Here is a 19,105-nt window from a genome sequence, read left to right on the forward strand (position 1 = left end):
TATGCATATATTTTTAGTTTTTTTATTTAGTTTTAAATTTTTGTCGTTTATCTTTTTAATCTATATTTTTACTTCTCTTTCTTTAAATATTTATTAGGTTTAATTACTCTGTTGGTCTCTATCTATAGTTTTGCGAAATTTTTAATTAGGCCCCTGTACTTTTTTTCCTTTTAATTGAGTCCTTGCACTAATTTTTTTTTTAGTTGAGTCCCTACACTTTTTTTTTTCCTTTTATTTGAGCCCCTGCACTAATTTTTTTTTGTACGGTCCCTATACAATTAAGCCAGTTACTACCAAGAGGGACTTAATTAAAAAAAATTTGATGCAGGGACCCAATTAAAAGGAAAAAAGGTATAGAGACCTAATTGAAAATTTTGCGAAAATATAGGGACCAACAGAGTAATTAAACCTATTTATTATATATAATTTAGAGAGAATAGTAATGTTATAATTAAAAGTTAGAATCAAGATTCAATTGTTTTAAAAAAAATTAATTTTTAAGTTAATTTTATAACTATCAGTATAATTTTTTATGCTAATATCTAATTATTATTTGATTTTTTATCTACAGATACCTTGGTCTTCTTAGTCAAAAAATTTTGTCAACGTACGACTTTTTTTGTAAAAGTAGTTTGATTTTGTAAATCTTTTGTGCCATGCATAATTTATACTGTTAAAATAAAGTGGACCATAATTTTAAAAATTTATATTCTTGTAATATTATTACAGGTAAAAATAATTAATTATTGGAATAATCATATCTTTTATAATAAAATAATTAAATTTATCATAATAAAATAATCAAATTTATTTTTTTTAAGACAACATAACTAAAAAGTTTTTTTTGTATCGGGCCTGCTACACATACAAGCAAAAAGGCCTTACAAGTGATACAAACCCCAGCCCACAATCCTTCCACACACGCAGTGAATAACATTGAATGGAGCGTCATTTACACGCGCTCTACCCAAACGGTTGCACTTCGCGTAAACCGCTCCTTAATGACGCACTCTTCTACTTCTTAAAGCCATTCAAAGAAAACTCAACAGTTCCATTTTCGAGAAACATTCGAAAGCGAAGATATACAACTTGTCGCTCAGATTCGAAAATTTCATCAACACAACATAGAACTCTCGATCGAGAATCTCCAGAAAAAACGAAGTTATAATACTGAAGGTACGTTACGTTACTATTTTAGTCATCCTGTATACATTCCACATTTCGAAATCGAAGAACTAGATTTTACTGTTCTTCTACGTTGTTGTACGTTTTACTGTTCTTCTTCTTCTACGTCTCATTTTACAGTTAATAATGTTCTACTTGTTCTAGGTTTTACTGTTATTCTTGGTTCTATGTTACACTGTTCTACGTAGTTCTAGTTCTACTGGTAACTGATTTTTAGGGGTATATTCCGTAGTTTGGTGGGTATATATGGAGTAATTTGTTGGGTGTATATGGCATAAATTGTTGGGTGTATATTTCTGAACTGATATATTGTAATAGTCAACAGTTGCAACTGTTCTTATATTTGCTTGTCCATGGGTGTATATTGCTTGACCTTGTAATGTTGCTTGACCTTGTAAATTAATGCATGTTTGAGTGATATCTGACTGATATATATGGGTGTATTTGACTCATATCTATGGGTGTAACTGACTCAATAAAATTCCACCTTGGGTGTATATTTTATTACAGTATAGGTGTATATTGGGTTACAGTTTGGGTGTATATTGGGTTACAGTTTGGGTGTATATTACCCCTAAATAGTTTTTTTTATGTCATGATTAATTTTATGTGTCGTGCAGCACTCCTGAACCCCCCCAAACAACTTCAAGAAAGCACACACACACTTCCCCCAACTCCATCTAAAATGTAAGTTCATTAGAGTAAAATCAATGTATGGGTGTATATTGGGTTACAGTTTAGGTGTATATTAGGTTACAGTTTGGGTGTATATTGCCCCGGAATAGTTTTTTTTATGTCATGATTAATTTTATGTGCTGTGCAACACTCCTGAACCTCCCCCCCAACAAGTTGAAGAAAGCACACCCACACTTCCCCCAGCTCCATATCAATGTTTTGGTTATCATTTATATATTCTTATTGTTATAATATGTTATACATGATCACGCAGTAATCTAGCCCTAGAAGACGCTGCTGCGTTGATGATGATGGCACGGACAGCATCGTACGTTCCTAAAACGGATCCGATGCCATCATTCAGCCTTGGCTTCACTGATTCCAGCCAAGAAGAAACAACAACGCAGGAGGGAGCGTCAACGCAAGATGAACACAGGGCAAAAACTCCAGAAACCCCAAAACTGCTGGAACAGTTAGAGGATCTGGTACATAAAATTGCAAGTGGTGGGGTGACAAAAAAAAGAAAAAAGTCATCCAATTCCAAAGGAGAGTGGGACAGAGAGTTTCGAGAAGTTTGAAACTCCTGTCAGGCCGAATTTAAATACTACTGACATGAAACAGAAATGCTACCACTGGGCTATACGAGTGAAGACCTATTCAAATGGGAGAACTGATGAGTTTGACGACATCTGCAGACTCCAAGCCCAAGATAGATACACTCTGTCAAAATTTCACCTTGCATCACTCGCGCCTAAATCGCATATAGAAGCTGAGGTAATAGTACAACAACATTAAGTTTTTTATCACCAAAATTAACTACAATGCTGATTGATGTAAAATTAATTTCGGCATCTTTTTCTAGATTGTCACTGTCATGTGCTTCATCATAAACCAACAAAATATTCCAAGGTTTCAAGAAGAAGTATACTGTCTCCCCCCTGATATTTTGGTAAGGGTTGCTTCAACGAATTTTGAGTGTATTTTCTTCATACCTTCGGGTGTATTCTTTTTCTTATATTGGGTGTATTCTGTTTATTCATTTAGGTGTATTTTCTATGTCCAATTGGGTTTCAGTTGTTTATTTATTTGGGTGTATTTTCTGGATTCATTTGGTTGTTCACAATTTTTGCAGAACATGGCCCTTGCAAATCATCCAGATGGCGTATTCTTACAGCCTAAAAACGATAAGCCATTCAGTGTGGAAGACTACCCAATGTTCATACCCTTCTTGGACCTTCAAAAATTAAAATCGCATCGTTATGTAAGTTTTCATTTCTAAAACTACTTATTATCATTTTTTACTTACATGGCAAATTAACTAAAACAGTGTTCAATCTGAACATATTTCAGATATAGTTGCACCTATTTGCTATTCACAACATTAGTGGTTATGGATCGCTGATAAAAGAAAGAGGAATTTTTATATAGTCAACCCATTACACAACAAATCTCCTTCCGATGCGAGAACTGCACTGAATAAATTTGTTGTAAGTTGGTTCTGTGTTCTGTGTATATATATATATAGTTGGGTGTATTTCTATTTAATATAAGGTGTAACTATTAGCTCCTTTGGGTGTATGCTTTTATTGAAATTATTCATGTATTACTGATCTGTTTTGTGTTTTAAGGGATACGTAATTTCACGAATTAAAGTATATGCTGGGGGAGCACCTCTGAAATCAAAGGACATGGACAGGAAAATTGTAGCACCATACCTTAAGATTTCGGGCCAAAAGACAAGGTATCAATCTTTCACTCTGAAAATTAAACTTTCCTATATGTAATTTATAATTTATTTTTCTGTTTTCAGCTATGACTGTGCTATCTACGTATTGAGGTGGCTTGAGATATTTGAGCCCGCAAACATTAAGAGGCGGAAGTATGAGTGGGACAATTGGACCCAGGTAAATATGTTTAAAACTAAATAACTCTGTATTACGTTACTCAATTAACATGGTTGATTAAACAGAATATTCTTTTTTACTGTAGGACGAGGTGGACCACTTTAGAGTAGAATATGCTTCCCGGATTCTATTTCATGATATGAATCTAGACAAAGATGAAGCCATTAGGGGAAGTAATGCAATCAGACTGTCCAGGCCATCCTCGTTGTTATTGAGTCCATATTGTCAGATAGATTCTCAGGATGTTGACACTACTTAATGTAAATGTTATATAGTTTGTAACAAATGGAAGACATGTTGTAAATATTTGACAATTATAATGCAGTTTATTGTGAAATTTCTTTCAATAATTAAATTCTATCTGCTGTATTTAAAATGTATGAATTACAGGTACTATAATATGAAGGAAAACATCAAACCAAAATATACACCCATAACCTGCCATTTTTTACACCCAAAGAAAGTTGAATATACACCCATAAATCTATCACCCCTGATGCTTTATCCCTAAAACCCTGAATCCTAAACACTTAATACCATACATATGCAAACTGTATTTTATAACATAAAACCCATAAAACATTGTAAAAAAAAAAAAACAAACAGCATTTTATAACATAAAAATAAGGTTCTGAAGTATATATATGTATATATATGTAAAATGTGAAATACAAGAAAATTCAGAAAAACACCCAAACGAACAGTGCTTTTACACCCATATTCTGTAACTATACACCCAAAGAATTATCCGCTGCTGCTGGTACCCTGAACTGATAATTCATAACACGTGCTTGATATTGGCTGGAATTTGAATGCACCACTGATGCAGCATCAAAGAGGTTCAACTGAATATAACAAACTCACATATTAGCTAAACTATTAACGAGAAAATTAAACTCAATCACCACGTATTTAAAGAACATCACTTTTACCTCGTTTAAAGCTTTCGTTTTCTTCTTCTTTATGACATTTGCAATCTCTTTGTCCAACTTTGAACCTAGCCTATTTTTTGGACGTCCTCTTGTTCGAATCCTTGGAGGGCTTTGAAGCTCATTAACGGATTCCAAGTTGGCGTCTTCGTGAGATAAAGAAGATGTGCCCTTCCTTTTGGCTTTCAATAATTTCATCTCAACCATGACGTTATCGTACGCACGGTGCATAATTGCAGTCAGCTCCTCAGATTCGGATGCAAATTCGCAAATATTTTGCGAACGAAAAACCAATTGGTCAAACCTCTTGCTTCTTGGCTCCAACAGTGGCTCGTCGTGGCTGCTCTTGATGTGTGTGTGTCGCCTCTTTACCTTCTTGCTCCATCGTTCCAGTATATATCTCGGTGACACTTGGCTTACTCGTTCAAAGCTTAACACGCTTAGTGCGTGACGGCACAATATCCCTCTCGACTCGAATAATAAACATTGGCATTTTACCTCGGCTGCTACTGAGTCGTAAGTAACCACAAACTTGTTGAATATTGAGCTGAAAACTTGTTCTCCAACCTCATATACTGAATAGCCTAGAGTAGAATTCGTTAATCTAGTGATGCAATTCACCTTTCCTCTGAATTGCGCTTGGACTTCCCTAAACTTTTGATGAGTGTACACATCTTGAAACTGAGCTTCAATGGAGGATTTGGTTGCACACGGTATGACCGTGTGAAAATCTGCAACATCTGATTCTCTCTTTGCTTGCTCCCTGCTTCCGAGGCAATTATCGTATTGTTTGACGAATTGAATAAGCGAGCTGTTCCGGGTAATAAACTTGTTAAAAAATGAATGCATGCTCTCGCTCCTTTGTGTGCTTCTCATCCCTGCCCAGATGTGGTGATCCAGATAGATTGGAACCCATATATGACGGTCTTCATAGAGATCTGCAGAATACACCCAAACATACACTATGAATACACCCCAAAAAATATGCAATTTACACCTCTGCTGCATATTTTAAACAAACATTACCTGAAAGCCACTTGTTGTCCACAAGACCAAAATTCAGGAGAAAATCATTCCAATTCCTATCAAATGAGTCTTTGCTATGAGAGTTCCAAACAACTTGGCTCATTTCTTGTTCAATTTCTGCATGTCCTTTGTACCCGTTTAATTTGCTTGGAATCTTCTTCATGATATGCCAAATACACCAACGGTGAATTGTTGTTGGCATACAGGCCTCTAAAGCCCTTTTCATTGATGCGCATTGATCGGTGAGAAACCCTTTCGGAGCATTTCCTCCCATGCAACGAAGCCAACATTGAAATAACCATTTGAATGATTCAATTTCTTCATTTTTCATCAAAGAGCATTCGAGAAGTGTTGACTGACCGTGGTGATTGACCCCGACAAAAGAACCACAAACCAAATTATACCTGAAACAAATTACCATAGTGCAGAATGGAAAATCATTAGATACACCCAACAAATGCTTTGAATACACCCAAAAACACCCAATATACACCTCTGCCGCGGATTCATAAAAATACATTAATTTAGCATCATAAACAGGGATAGTTTGTTACCTGTTTGTATTGTAGGTGGTGTCAAATGAAATAACATCTCCGAAATACTCAAAGGCAGCTCTACTTGCATCGGCCCAAAAAGTCAGTTTAATCGATTGATCCTCCTCGAGTTCAAGCTCAAAAAAGAAATTCTGATTCTTCTCTTTCATTCTTAACAAATATTTTCCGAATTCCTTTGCATCTTCTTGTTCAGAAACATTCCGCACTTCTCTCGTAATGTAATTCCTCACATCCTTTTCAATAAAATTTAACTCGCGGTGACCCCCGGCAGCCGCAACAAATGATTGGTAGGTTTTGCTTGGTCTAATACCGGCCTCCTCGTTATTCTCTATTGTACGACGAATGGACATGCTTAGTTCCCTGTGCTGTTTGAGCATCTCTGCTTTACTTGGACAGCAAGGGTGTGAATGATCCAGCACAACCTTTGAAATGATCCAAGCACTGACATCCTTCAATGTGTGTATATAAATTCTTGCAGGACAGTTTAAACCGGCTGTCGGATTGGTCTTCTCGGTCGGAGATATTTTAGATTTCCATTTTCCTCTCTGCTACATGTAATCAATTGATTCTTAATCTCGTTTCCCTTCCTATTTGTGCTCCGAACTCTTGTAGAAAAACCTGCAGCCTTGGCATAGTTTCTGTAAAATTTTTCAGCATCTTCAAGGGTGGTAAAGGTCATTCCAACCTTCGGAACAAACTGGTCATCAACAACAGAGAGAGGCTGCAGAATACACCATGTCAAAAACTAAAAATATACCCAATCATTGCTGATATAATACACCCGAACCGCAACAACTCAACTAAAATAACAAAAAAAAATCATAAACTGTAAATACACTAGCTACAGAATACACCATGTCAAAAACTAAAAACACACCCAATCATGTCTGATATAATACACCCGAACGACAACAACTCAGCTAACATAACAGAAAAAGTCATAAACTGTAAATACACCCACACTTATCGCAAAAATACACCCAAAAAAATTCTGATCTACACCCGAGCGTCTGCTATAAATTCCAGATAATTAACCAAAACTAATACATTACATTCAATCCACAGATTCATGTTAACGTGTTAGTTTCACAGTCAATGTTCACGAATTATTTAGCCACACAATGCTATTCAAATGACTGCAACAAAATTCAGAGTAATCATATGTAAATCAAACCTCAGGAACTTCGTTAGATTCAAATTCATAATCCACTTCGCCCTGATTCAGCTGACAATCTGAGGTTGAATCATCCATAATCTTCAAAACGAGTTCAAAGTTTGATTTCAGAAAACAACAAATCAAATAGAAAACGAAGCTGGAGTTGCAGAGAGAGGAACTAACGTAAATCACGAAGAACATACCAGTGAGAAAAGAGGGGAAAATAACGATCGAGAAGAAGGAGGGAAGACGCGCGAGAAGAAGAACGAGCAAATCTGAAAATAAGGAGAACGAAGAAGGAAAGAAATCTTTTAAATTTGGTAGTTATATATACGCGGGATCTTATATAGCGCGTGTATTGGACGTATGTGTAGCAGCGCGTTTTTTGGGTTTATTCCTTAATGAACTTGTAAAGCATACAAGCCCTAATGGCTTGTATGCAGAGCTTTTCTGTTTTTGATACACCAAATACGTGGTTTCATTGTGTAGCGGAATGGATAGACTGGATAGTTGATCATGTAGTATGGTTGTAAAATCCAAAACTTTTATTACACGATTTTTAATTTGAAAAATATTAAGAAATCATCAAAATTTATTATTTTCGGTTATTTTTTGTCATTAATTAACTATCAATATTTAAAAATATAAGATAAAACTATTAGATTACTAAACTAAAAGAATTGAATTGATGATTAATTAATAATAAAAAAATAAATTTTAATGATCACTTAATATTTTTTAACTTTTAAATATTAATAATTAATTAGTGACAAAAAATAATAACTTTTGACTATCCTCTAATATTTTTTATTCCATTTTTAAAATGGACTTAGAAAGATTTAAGTCGTTCGGTTATATTTAACGGACCTAATTTTAAAACTACAGTTAGAGAATAAGCATAAGTGAATAAATTTTAAAAATCTTAATTAAAAGACAAAAGTATAATATTTTTAAAGTAAAAGAATTTTTTTGTGACAAATAATTGAACACTACTTTGAAATTATGTATTAAGATAATAAAACATAATTAATTGTCCTTAAAAATCTTTTAGATTATCCCGGTGAAAATTAAATGTTATATTTTTTTTAAAGAAAAAAGAAAAGGAAAAATAAAATAGAGCAGGAGCCAGGGAGAACAAGTTCCGTTGTGATCCCGCCAAGAGGACTTCACCAGAGGTATAAATAGTAAATACCACTTCTTTTCGACTTCGTTTAGTTCTGCATTTTGCTCGTTGAATCAATCTTCTTCGGTTCTTCCTCTCTGATTTTCCTCCGTTCCTTCCACTTCCTCACTTCGGAAACGCACACAAGAACGCGAAATTGAGCAACCTATTGCCTCTCAACTTGAGGAACAAAACTAGTATCGTTTTTCTTTGCCCTGTTTTTTTTGTTTGTTTGTTTAATTTTTCTTTTTCGTGCACCTCATTTCTCCTTTCCTTTGTTGCTTTCATGTCATAATTTGCATTCCGCTGTTTACTTCAATGCTGTATGATCTCAAAATCCACGATCTTCCATTTTCTTTTTGGGCAAATTACGATTACGATGGACTCTGTATCCTAGAACAGTGAATAATTCCAGATTATGAATTGGATTCATCATATTCTTCGACTCGTGTCATTTACTTTTCTCCCTTGGTTTCTGCTGGCATGCATTTACGTTTCACGATTGACTTTTTTTTTAAAAATATTTTCTCGTTAGTTATCCGTTAGTAACTTAGTATGGGATTCAATTTGAATATAATTTCTAAAAATGGATCTTATGTAAATTTTTAGGTTTCTCAGAAATGGTTGGATATTTTTCTCTCTCACGTTTTTCGAGTTGACTTTTGTCTCGCTATTTTCCCCCCCGATATTGCTCTAATTTTGGCATGTTTACTGTATATCACTACTGGCTGAATATTAGCTGTTATAAATATTGGTGATATGTAATCCAATATTACAATATTGGAATTGTTATGTTACTTTAATTATGTATGTCTCTATATTTTATACTAATGCTCTCTTTTTTTCCCCTCCCTCAACTTATGTTTGTCTTCAGCGTTTTGTCATGGACACATATTCTTTGAAGTCGGTGTTCGATTTGCCAGCACCTTTTCGTTCTTGTTTTAGTTTCAGGTATTGTGTTTTTTTCTATATGAAGGATACACGTTGTTGAACATAAGTTCATATACTATGAAGCTTTAGCTCCTACATTTTGATTTGATCATTGCCAGTGGTATTTCACATTTGACCATCATTCATGGTTTGATAAAGAAATGTGATCATAATTTATTTCTGACATGACATAAAATGTTGTGATTTCCCCATACACTTTCAAAGCTCTGATTGTCTAGGATTAAGACATAAGCGGAACCTGAAGTGATCTCATAAGGTTTGCTTTCTTGATTACTATAAAGAGCTTTCATGTTAAATGGAGTGCAGGTATTTTAATTCACTTCAGAGTGAATGCTTTCCTATCTGTTTCCACTCTGATGCAAACATGGTCATCTCGGCCCCAACTGGGAGTGGAAAAACAGTGCTATTTGAGCTTTGCGTTTTGAGGCTTCTCTCCAGGTTCATTTCTGCAGATGGAAGATTCATACATTCAAAGGGGTCCCTTAAAACAGTAAGTTCCTTTCCTGAAGGGCATCAGCAGTGAATAATGAAAACCTTTATCATGGCAATCCTTGTGAGGAGTAATTTAATTTGTGCAAGAGAAGAAGACTCCTATCATATTTGCACCATTTTCCAAATTCTTCAAAAAAAAAAAAAAAACCTGTTGTGCTGTAACATAAACATTGGGCCAAGCTTTCGCACATGGTGAATCATAATGAAGTTTACAACTTTAAACATTTCGACAGTGTCATTTCCGTAACTAATTACTGCAACAATGATTTCATATTTTGTTTCAAGGTCTATATTGCCCCATCTAAGGCTTTAGTACAAGAGAAGCTCCGTGAGTGGAATCGCAAGTTTGGTCCATGGGGAATAAATTGCCTGGAGCTCACTGGAGATAGTGAATCTTACACTTCAAGGAACATTCACGAGGCAGATATTATTCTGACTACTCCTGAGGTCAGTATGTCAATGCAAGTTATATAAACCCAGGTGCAAGACCACGCATTCTATAGCTTTCTTTGCCTTTTCTTCTTTAAAATATTAAATGGATATAGATCTCAATATTATCTTGGATTTAAGTATTTTAATATTGTCCCCACAACCAAAAGAACGAGATGAAAAACTGAACTGGAGAAGTTAACTCTTGTGTCATAAGGTAGGATTCCCTCATTGGCTTTTCAAAAATAATGTCATTTCATGGTCTTTTCCCTGGTATTGGTTAACTTTAGTTGGGATCGTTGCAGAGTTATATTCACACACGCACAAGCAGTAGGGTAACTGAATATTTATAGTTCACTAGATATCAGCTATCAAGTGGTGAAGTTGACTTCCTTTCGTATGAATAGAAATTTGATGCAGTGTCACGTTATGGGATAGAAGGTGGTGGCTTAAGCTTTTTCAGTGACATCGCACTTCTACTTATTGATGAAGTCCATCTGTTGAATGATCCACGTGGAGCAGCGTTGGAAGCGATTGTTAGTAGAATAAAGATCGTTTCTTGCAATCCAAAAATGAAACTAAATCCTCTTGCTCAGGTGCGCTTGGTTGCTGTGTCGGCCACAATTCCAAATATTGAGGATCTAGGTAATTTTGTTTTAATTGATTTCATCACAAGAGTTACGAATATAATATGTAAACGTAAAAGTTGGAAAATTTTAACATAATATACATACTGTTGCAGCTGAGTGGATTAAGGTTCCTGAGCAAGGGATTAAAAGGTAGGTTTTACCACCACATCCATAAGATAGTGTGTTGCATAATGTTGAAAGGCAATACCCAGAGAAAATACTATTTTCTTTTGAATACTCACAGATTTGGGGAAGAAATGAGGCCAGTAAAGCTGACAACCAAAGTATTTGGTATGCAAATAAAAAGAATGTAGCCATCTATAAATTTACTTTTTATCAGTTCTGTATTTTTCATATCATATTATCATATCTATACAGTGAAGTTGGATACTTAGATATGTTTTTCTTTAGGAAAAGTGATGTATAGTGGTTATTGTCTTGGCTCATAATCATTGAGGTTATTTTGACAAGTGCAAATTTGTTGTACTATTAAATTTGTGCAGGCTATGCCCCAGCCAAGAATGACTTTCTATTTGAGAAGGTTTGTTTCCAGTTGACACAATTCAGATGACATCAATCTTCAATGTTTGCTCTGTGCTGTGCTATTTTAAAAGAAATCGTTGAACCAAATAAACTTATCACTGTTTCTAAGTTTTATTGTTTATACTTCCATGCAGCGCCTTCAAAACTATATTTTTGGTAAGGAAGCATACTTCAGCCTACTGCTTAACAAATTTGTTTTAGTTCGTAACTTGTTTTCTGCTGTTGACATCTCTGTACAAGGTAAAGAATTATCATTCTTTTTTTAATCTCATTTAGATATTCTAATGCAATACTCAAGAGGAAAATCTGCGCTTATATTTTGTTCAACGAGAAAAGGAGCACAAGAAGCAGCTCAGCGACTCTCTCAAATAGTCATGACTTTTGGTCAGACAAATCCATTTATTAGGAACAGAGAGCAGCAAGATCGCCTGAGGGAGGCTTCTCTGTCATGCAGTGACAAGCAAATGCAATCATATATTCTTTATGGGGGTATGCCAGAAGTCTGCACCTTGTTTTGGATACAACAATCATACTAAAAAGCAATTCAGTTCCATGCATGAAAACTAACAGTAGAAGTCTGACATTTAGAAATTGCTTCACATATAGTTGGTTATCACAATGGTGGGCTTTGCCACAAAGATCGCAATCTTGTGGAAGGCCTTTTTCTCAAGGGTGACATTCAAGTACTTTGTACCACAAATACACTAGCCCATGGAATCAACCTCCCAGCACATACAGTTGTTATTAAATCAACACAGCACTTGTATGACTACAGTTTTTCTTTGAAAAATGGAAATATGCACTTCATTGATGCATTTTTTTCCCCAAGAAATTTAATGAAATCTAACTATGTCCAGCAACAAGGAAAAGGGTCTCTATATGGAATATGACCGCTCCACAATATTGCAGGTTTGTTTCTTAACATTTCTGATAATTTTGGCTTATCTGTGTATAATATTAAAAAATGGCAATGCATACAAATTAATTTCAGCAGTATCGATTCTCCTTAATTTGAACCACTTATACACGTCATCATCATAGAAGTAAGGACTTGTCATTTGTTCCCTGCAATGCAGGATTTGTTGTGATTTTCAAGATTTTATTTAGTCACTAACTATATGGGATAGGTTAAGATGTGCATAAGATTTTAGTGAATTTATCCTGTCAAAACGACCAATAATTTCATATTTTAAATAATGAAGCGAATAACATATATCTATCTATACATGTCAACTAGTAGCTGGTTTCAGAAAGTCATTTATAATAGAGTCTTCTCAGACATATAATCGTTGCACTTGAAAAACACAAACAGATACAGCCAGAAGATATCTTTACCTTTTTCTATTTATGCAATCTCACTGGCTACCAGAAATGGTAAGGGTGGGGAAGTCAATTCTTGAAGATTTTTCAGTGTTATGTTGTCCCATTATTGGATTGCTAATATAACATTTGGGGTAAAATTTTATTGCACAGATGTGTGGAAGGGCAGGGCGACCACCATTTGATGATACAGGCTTGGTTATAATCATGACAAGGAGGGAAACGGTGAACCGAGCTACATTCGCATGCATTTTTTACTGTCCTCCTCCTCTTAATCCTTTGAGATATCAGTCCTATATAATGCTTTTTTCACTTTTACTCTCCCAAAATTCAATTTACTCTTTTTATTTCAGGTTCATTTATATGAGAATCTCTTAAATGGATGTGAAGTAGTGGAATCACAGTAAGGCAGCCTCTTTCTAAGTTGAAGAAGGATATGATGGCCATGTTGATCCTGTTATGTAAACACACGGAATTTACGGTGGTTTCTCATTATGATATTTTCTTCAAATAGATTGCTTCCATGTGTGACGGAACATTTACTTGCGGAAATAGTTCAACTGACAGTAACTGATATTACAAAAGCAATTGAGTGGTTGCAATGCTCATACTTGTATGTTAGAATGAAAAAGGTATGTAATTTAGAATGTCTTTTAGATTTATCTTGGAGTTTCTCCAATTTGGTCTGATGAAAATTTTTATCTGCAAGCAGAACCCTGAGAACTATTCAATTAAGAAAGGAATTTCTGGTGATCGTTTAGTGAAGCATGTTCAAGGTGCAATTGTTGTCCTGCAGTTGAGCTTATAGCTTTCTATTTTTATCCCTCTCTTTCTCCAAGGTTTTTGTTTTCCTCCTATTTCCCTTCATTAATTATTGAAGCTATGTTATGTTAGATATTTGTGTTAAGAAAGTTAACGAGTTATCTCAGCACCAAATGGTAGAGATTGATGAAGATGGTTTCCTCTTGAGCCCATTAGGTATGTTATCTTCAAGTATAATTTATTATCATGCTATATTTACAGAAATTAGAATCCAAACTGGTTGCTGATATTTCCTTTTCTACTGCAGATCCTGGGAGGCTAATGACAAAGTATTATTTGAGATTTGATACTATGAAACAGATAATGAGGACACCTGAAAACTGCTGTCTAGAAGATGCACTTCATGTTATTTGCTCTGCAGAAGAAATTGCTTGTGCGGATATTCTCATTAACTGTTTTAGTGTCTAATGCAAATATGTTTCTTCATTAAGTATTGATATAGTGTTGTACCCGTAAAATGAAGGGATACAGCTAAGACGCAATGAGAAGAAGCTCTTAAATGAGATCAATGCTGATAAAGATGGACGGCTTCGCTTTCATATTCTTGGAGATAGAGGGAAAAAGAAAAAACGCATTCAAACAAGAGAAGAAAAGATATTTATTTTGGCAAATGACTGCTTAACTGGTGATCCTTCAGTTCATGATCTATCTCTAATTCAGGTGTGAGATTTTAATTCCTGCATGTTGTGCTACAGACCTACAAAAGTTAAACCCCAGTTATTAAGCAAATTTGATGCTACAGGATATGAATTCTATATGCTCAAATGGATGTAGAATTGCAAAATGCATGAAAGAATATTTTATTTTCAAACATAATTACAAAGGAGCTGTGAATTCAGCTCTTCTAGCCAAATCACTTGATCAGAAACTTTGGGATGACAGTCCATACCTGTTGAAACAATTGCCTGGAATTGGGATGGTTACGGCAAAGGTAATATGTATTGATTTTTATTTTGGTGTTGTCTTAATTAATATAATAGTGTCTGGTACTTGTGGACTTTCCTTTTAGTGCATGATTTGCTTGTTGAGATGTTCATTTCAGGCACTAAATTCAATGGGAATTAAATCATTTGAGGCCCTTGCTGAAGCTGATCCAAGAAGAATAGAGATAGTAACTGGTCGAAAGTACCCATTTGGAAATCATATTAAAGATTCTCTACTGTCACTACCTCCAAAAGTTGAAATTAAGCTTGCAGAAACTGAAAGCAATAGACAAGGAAAGTTCAAGCTAGTAGTAACGTTGACTAGGATATCACAGACAACCCAGTCAGTTAAACGACATTATGCTGATATGGTGTGTTTATTGAATGATTCCCCCAAAGGAGTTCTAGAATCTAATAATTAAAATAAGCATGTGAAACTTTTTTCTCACAGATTGTTGGTTTGGAGGAGGGCAACACCATTCTTTTTCATGAAAAAATAAGGTGATGGTGACTTTTCATGATTATCAGTGTGAACCACATAAGAAAATTCTATGAAATGAGTCATTGATGCTTTTGATTCCAATGTGTTTTGGTAACCTGTGAGTACAAATAGTTTGTTCCTCGTCTAATCAGAGTTTAATGGTCGTAAAATTACTGCTGCAGGGTGGATCAATTTTCCAGGTACGTAAACTAAATCCTTGACTGTTATTCTGGACAGAAAACAAATGACGTGTGGAGTGTTCTAGAACACCCACTCACCCATAGACATATGAAGGATTTTCAGTGTAAAACTGAAAGAAAAGATTACCCTTATGAAATGAATTCTTATATAATAAGCATTCATTTTATTTATAAAAAACCTTGGAAACATTTTTACATCCAGGTTTAAAGCACAGTGTCAGTGTCATATCCTACTCACTGACCTCATATATGGTGATGATGATGCCTACTATTTGTTTTGTTGGTGATGATTTTGCATTCATCATCTTCAACCTCAAGAAAGATGGTTAAACACTCAAATATAAGTAACTACCAATAGTTAACTGCTTTCTACTACCTACCGTTTATGTTCTGAGTCCCCTACACAAACTTTAAGCTAAGATTATTGCTTATTTCATGCTCAAGCCCGTACTGTGCAACAATTCTTGTGCCTGTCACACAAGGGAATCAGACTATCAAGGCTGATTTTGTATATGAGGAGTATAGTAAGATGTGCTTAATATTTATCTGAATTGTAAGTTTTCTCCAATAATTTTATTTGAATTGTGAAATTTATAACTCGATACTTTAATATCCACATACAGTTGGCATTGATGTTCACGAAAAGCTTCACATGGTGAAAGCGGGAATTTCAGTTGTTCCTTCGAAAAGAAACAAGAAGCAGGGTTTTCTTCCTCCACCCGAGGAGGTTTACGTCATAGAAGACGACAACATCACTATAGCTGATATACCAATGAAGAAGCTATCCACTCTGAACAAGGATAAGGAGGAAGATAATTCCATGTTGGTCATCTTTCCTTGAAATGTCTGACATAAGATATTTTTTTCTTCAAATCTATATCTCTAGTATCCTTGTTGAAAGACCTAATAGCTTTTGTATAAATGACTACCTGTTGCAGTCCAAGTTTCAAACTCTTGGATGAAGAGATAGAAGAAGGTACTACTCAAGAGACAATGTTATTTTCTTTTACGATTGTCAAAAGCATTCTTCCCTTTACTTGTTCGGTGTTGAAGGTGGGCATGCTCTTGAGGTTGAAGATGATGACTGCAAAATTATCACTGAGAAAACAGTATTTGACCACATACGCGAGAAGGCCAGAAACTTTTCTCTCCTAGCTGCATTGGATAATATTCGCTGTCCACCACTGGATGTCCTTACAAGAAATCATGCTCGTGAGAAGAGACCTGCCATCAGTCACGACATACTTGTTCTGGATGATGCTGACACAGCAAAAGTCCCTCAAACAAATCAGACTAATTTTCCTGCAGATCCCAGTAGGTTAGAATGCAATGATGCCAACCTTAAACTCACTTCAAATGACCAAAACTCAGCTGGTAGCTCAAATGATATGAACCACATAGTTGAAACAGGTAGACCTTAACTAGCATGCAATTTAACAATCAGTATTTTTCTTATGTTGAGTTAGCATTGTTTCCTTTCTATTCCTGTAGGTGTTTTCCTCCCTGATTCCGAAGCAAGAACATATGCAATGCCAACTGAAGAAACAGTTTTTGACCATATATTGAGAAAATCTAACAATTTTCCACAGATTAATAAGCCTGATTGCCTGGAGTCAGTAATCTGGAAAACAGAATTATTCTCGAAGAATCATCTGAACGCTGCTCTTGGTATTGCAACAGAGAGAAATCCATCAGACATGGTCACTGATAGCATTCTCAATTCATTTATGGGAAGTGTTGAAGCGGAAAAATATGCATCCGGTGTTCAAGTTGATACTGAGGTAAACATGACAAATCAACATAGATAGAGTCATAAATTGCTGTGTCAGGCACCAGTTACATTTGACCTTTCAATTTTGTGCTAACTGATAGTGTTTTGATGTTGAAGAAAAAAAGGTTACTGGACTCCGCATACTTTGAAGAGGGTGGCAAGAAGCAGCACTGCTCTTCTGGAGAATCAAAGGAAGTGAAGTCTAGTTTAAGTGAAGCAAGACAGTCCTGTACTTTGGAAACTGCATGCCAAATGAAGGAAGCAGAGTCATATCTTGGGTTCAAAAGTGTGTTTTCATTTCTATGATATGATGACTGCTGATAGTACCGCAGTAAGGAACTTCGACTCGTCGAACTAACCTTTAGTTTTACGTAGGAAAACTATCCGAGGCACAGAAGTAAATCATATCGACCACTTTATTTTGAAATCGTATACAAAACGTTACCTTCTGCTTCAGTATCATATCTTTACTTTTACATTTTGCTTAAATATACGAGAATGTCTATGGTGTGGATGAAAAAAGAAAAATATCCATACTTATAGAACAATGTGGTTTAGGTGTATGAGTGACACCTGTGTCTGTTATTTCTGTTTTCTTTCATATTTTACAGTTAAAAACATTGCAAATTTCAGTTTTTTATTTTCTTTAATTTAGGATTAATTATACTGTTATGTTTTAATGGCACTGAGTTTTTTGTATTATATTGGGTCAAATAGAATGCATTCAGTTGGACCTATAAACCTGTCCTTTCGTAGCATCTTTGTTTATTTTTTTTTTAAATCATGGAAGACTTTATTTTGTTCGCTTTTGTCAAATTCCTAATTCTAACGTGGAAGACAAATCTTAATCCTAACCTAAGAAAGCTACGAAGGGACAGGTTTATTATAGGCCTAACTGAATGCATTCTATTTGATCCAATATAAAACAAAAACTCAAATGTCATTAAAACTTTTAAGTTTTAACAGTATAAATTAATCATACATTTATAGAGACAAAAACTGAAACTTCGTATTTTCACTGTAGGCTATGAAAAGAGAACAGACACAAGTGTCACTCAAACACCTAAACACATCATCATCTACAAGCATTTTTTGCTCGTTAGTCGTTACACGGTCCAATAAGAAGTGACTCAACAATGTCCCAATCCTCTTACATAGCCCACACCAAGATACGACTTTGGAGGATCATAATAATCAGAACCAGGTTAACGTGGTTCACCGAAAATCAAGTTGTTACTTTCTCCAAGTATCACCTCAAAACTACATGGTTACTAAAACCTAGTTTCGTAGTATCATAAATACTTAGGCAAATCCAAAATTCAGTAGAAATAGATTTTTTCAATTTTATTTTCTCAATTGATGTTGCGAAGCATACGTTTTAAATGGAACAAAAAAAAGACATGTGAGAGAAGATGCTGTATAATAAAAAAAATATTGAAAACATCACAAAGAAAAAAAAATTAAGATGATTTATTCTTATATTTAGTTAGTATTCACAATAACTTAGAGTGTGTTTGGGCATTATTTTTAAAAAATATATTTTTTTAAATGATCTTTATGTTTGTTTGGATTTCATTATTTTGATAAAAAAAAATCTTTTTTCAATGAAAAAGTTTTTTTTTATTTTTTAGTGTGTTTGACAAATTTCTAGTAGTAAAAGTAAAAACACTAAAAAATTTTTTTTTGAAAAGCTACAATTTACATTTTTTTTTAAAGATCTTTTTTCCTTAAAAAAAGATGTTTTATAATCATTGATAGACAAAAATATCCTTACTAAAATTTTGAAAAGATATCTTTTACCTTCCTTTCTTTTATTGATGAATGTACTACATTAATATTCAAATCATGCAATATTTTGAGATAAAATCTTTAATGATTTGATATAAAATATAATTATATATAAATATAAAAAAATATACTAATATCAAAATATAACAGTAAAAAATCTGAAAT

The 19,105-nt window shown here is 34.5% G+C and overlaps 1 protein-coding gene across 1 annotated transcript; it reads left to right on the top strand.

Annotated features, from left to right (window-relative positions):
- Window positions 8,637–17,608, top strand: LOC107647487 (DExH-box ATP-dependent RNA helicase DExH17). Its single transcript, XM_021104964.1, has 29 exons — window positions 8,637–8,788; window positions 9,466–9,542; window positions 9,849–10,032; window positions 10,320–10,481; window positions 10,871–11,108; window positions 11,206–11,242; window positions 11,337–11,383; window positions 11,596–11,633; window positions 11,770–11,791; window positions 11,912–12,124; window positions 12,242–12,398; window positions 12,493–12,544; window positions 13,109–13,180; window positions 13,309–13,358; window positions 13,470–13,587; window positions 13,668–13,731; window positions 13,850–13,933; window positions 14,025–14,150; window positions 14,241–14,437; window positions 14,520–14,708; window positions 14,820–15,071; window positions 15,152–15,201; window positions 15,364–15,381; window positions 15,826–15,905; window positions 16,005–16,203; window positions 16,320–16,357; window positions 16,435–16,791; window positions 16,873–17,162; window positions 17,270–17,608. The coding sequence occupies exons 2-29, from the start codon at window positions 9,475–9,477 to the stop codon at window positions 17,456–17,458; spliced, it is 3,591 nt and encodes a 1,196-aa protein (XP_020960623.1). The 5' UTR covers window positions 8,637–8,788; window positions 9,466–9,474; the 3' UTR covers window positions 17,459–17,608.

This window comes from Arachis ipaensis, chromosome B06 (assembly GCF_000816755.2).
Source record: "Arachis ipaensis cultivar K30076 chromosome B06, Araip1.1, whole genome shotgun sequence".
Taxonomy (NCBI): domain Eukaryota; kingdom Viridiplantae; phylum Streptophyta; class Magnoliopsida; order Fabales; family Fabaceae; genus Arachis; species Arachis ipaensis.

Bases quoted from the DNA above. Each gene is read 5' to 3' on its own strand.
- LOC107647487 (XM_021104964.1), top strand. From the start codon at position 9,475: ATGGACACATATTCTTTGAAGTCGGTGTTCGATTTGCCAGCACCTTTT. The intron at 11,109-11,205 runs GTAATTTTGTTT...ATACTGTTGCAG, and splicing joins TCCAAATATTGAGGATCTAG to CTGAGTGGATTAAGGTTCCT. The intron at 11,634-11,769 runs GTTTGTTTCCAG...ACTTCCATGCAG, and splicing joins ATGACTTTCTATTTGAGAAG to CGCCTTCAAAACTATATTTT.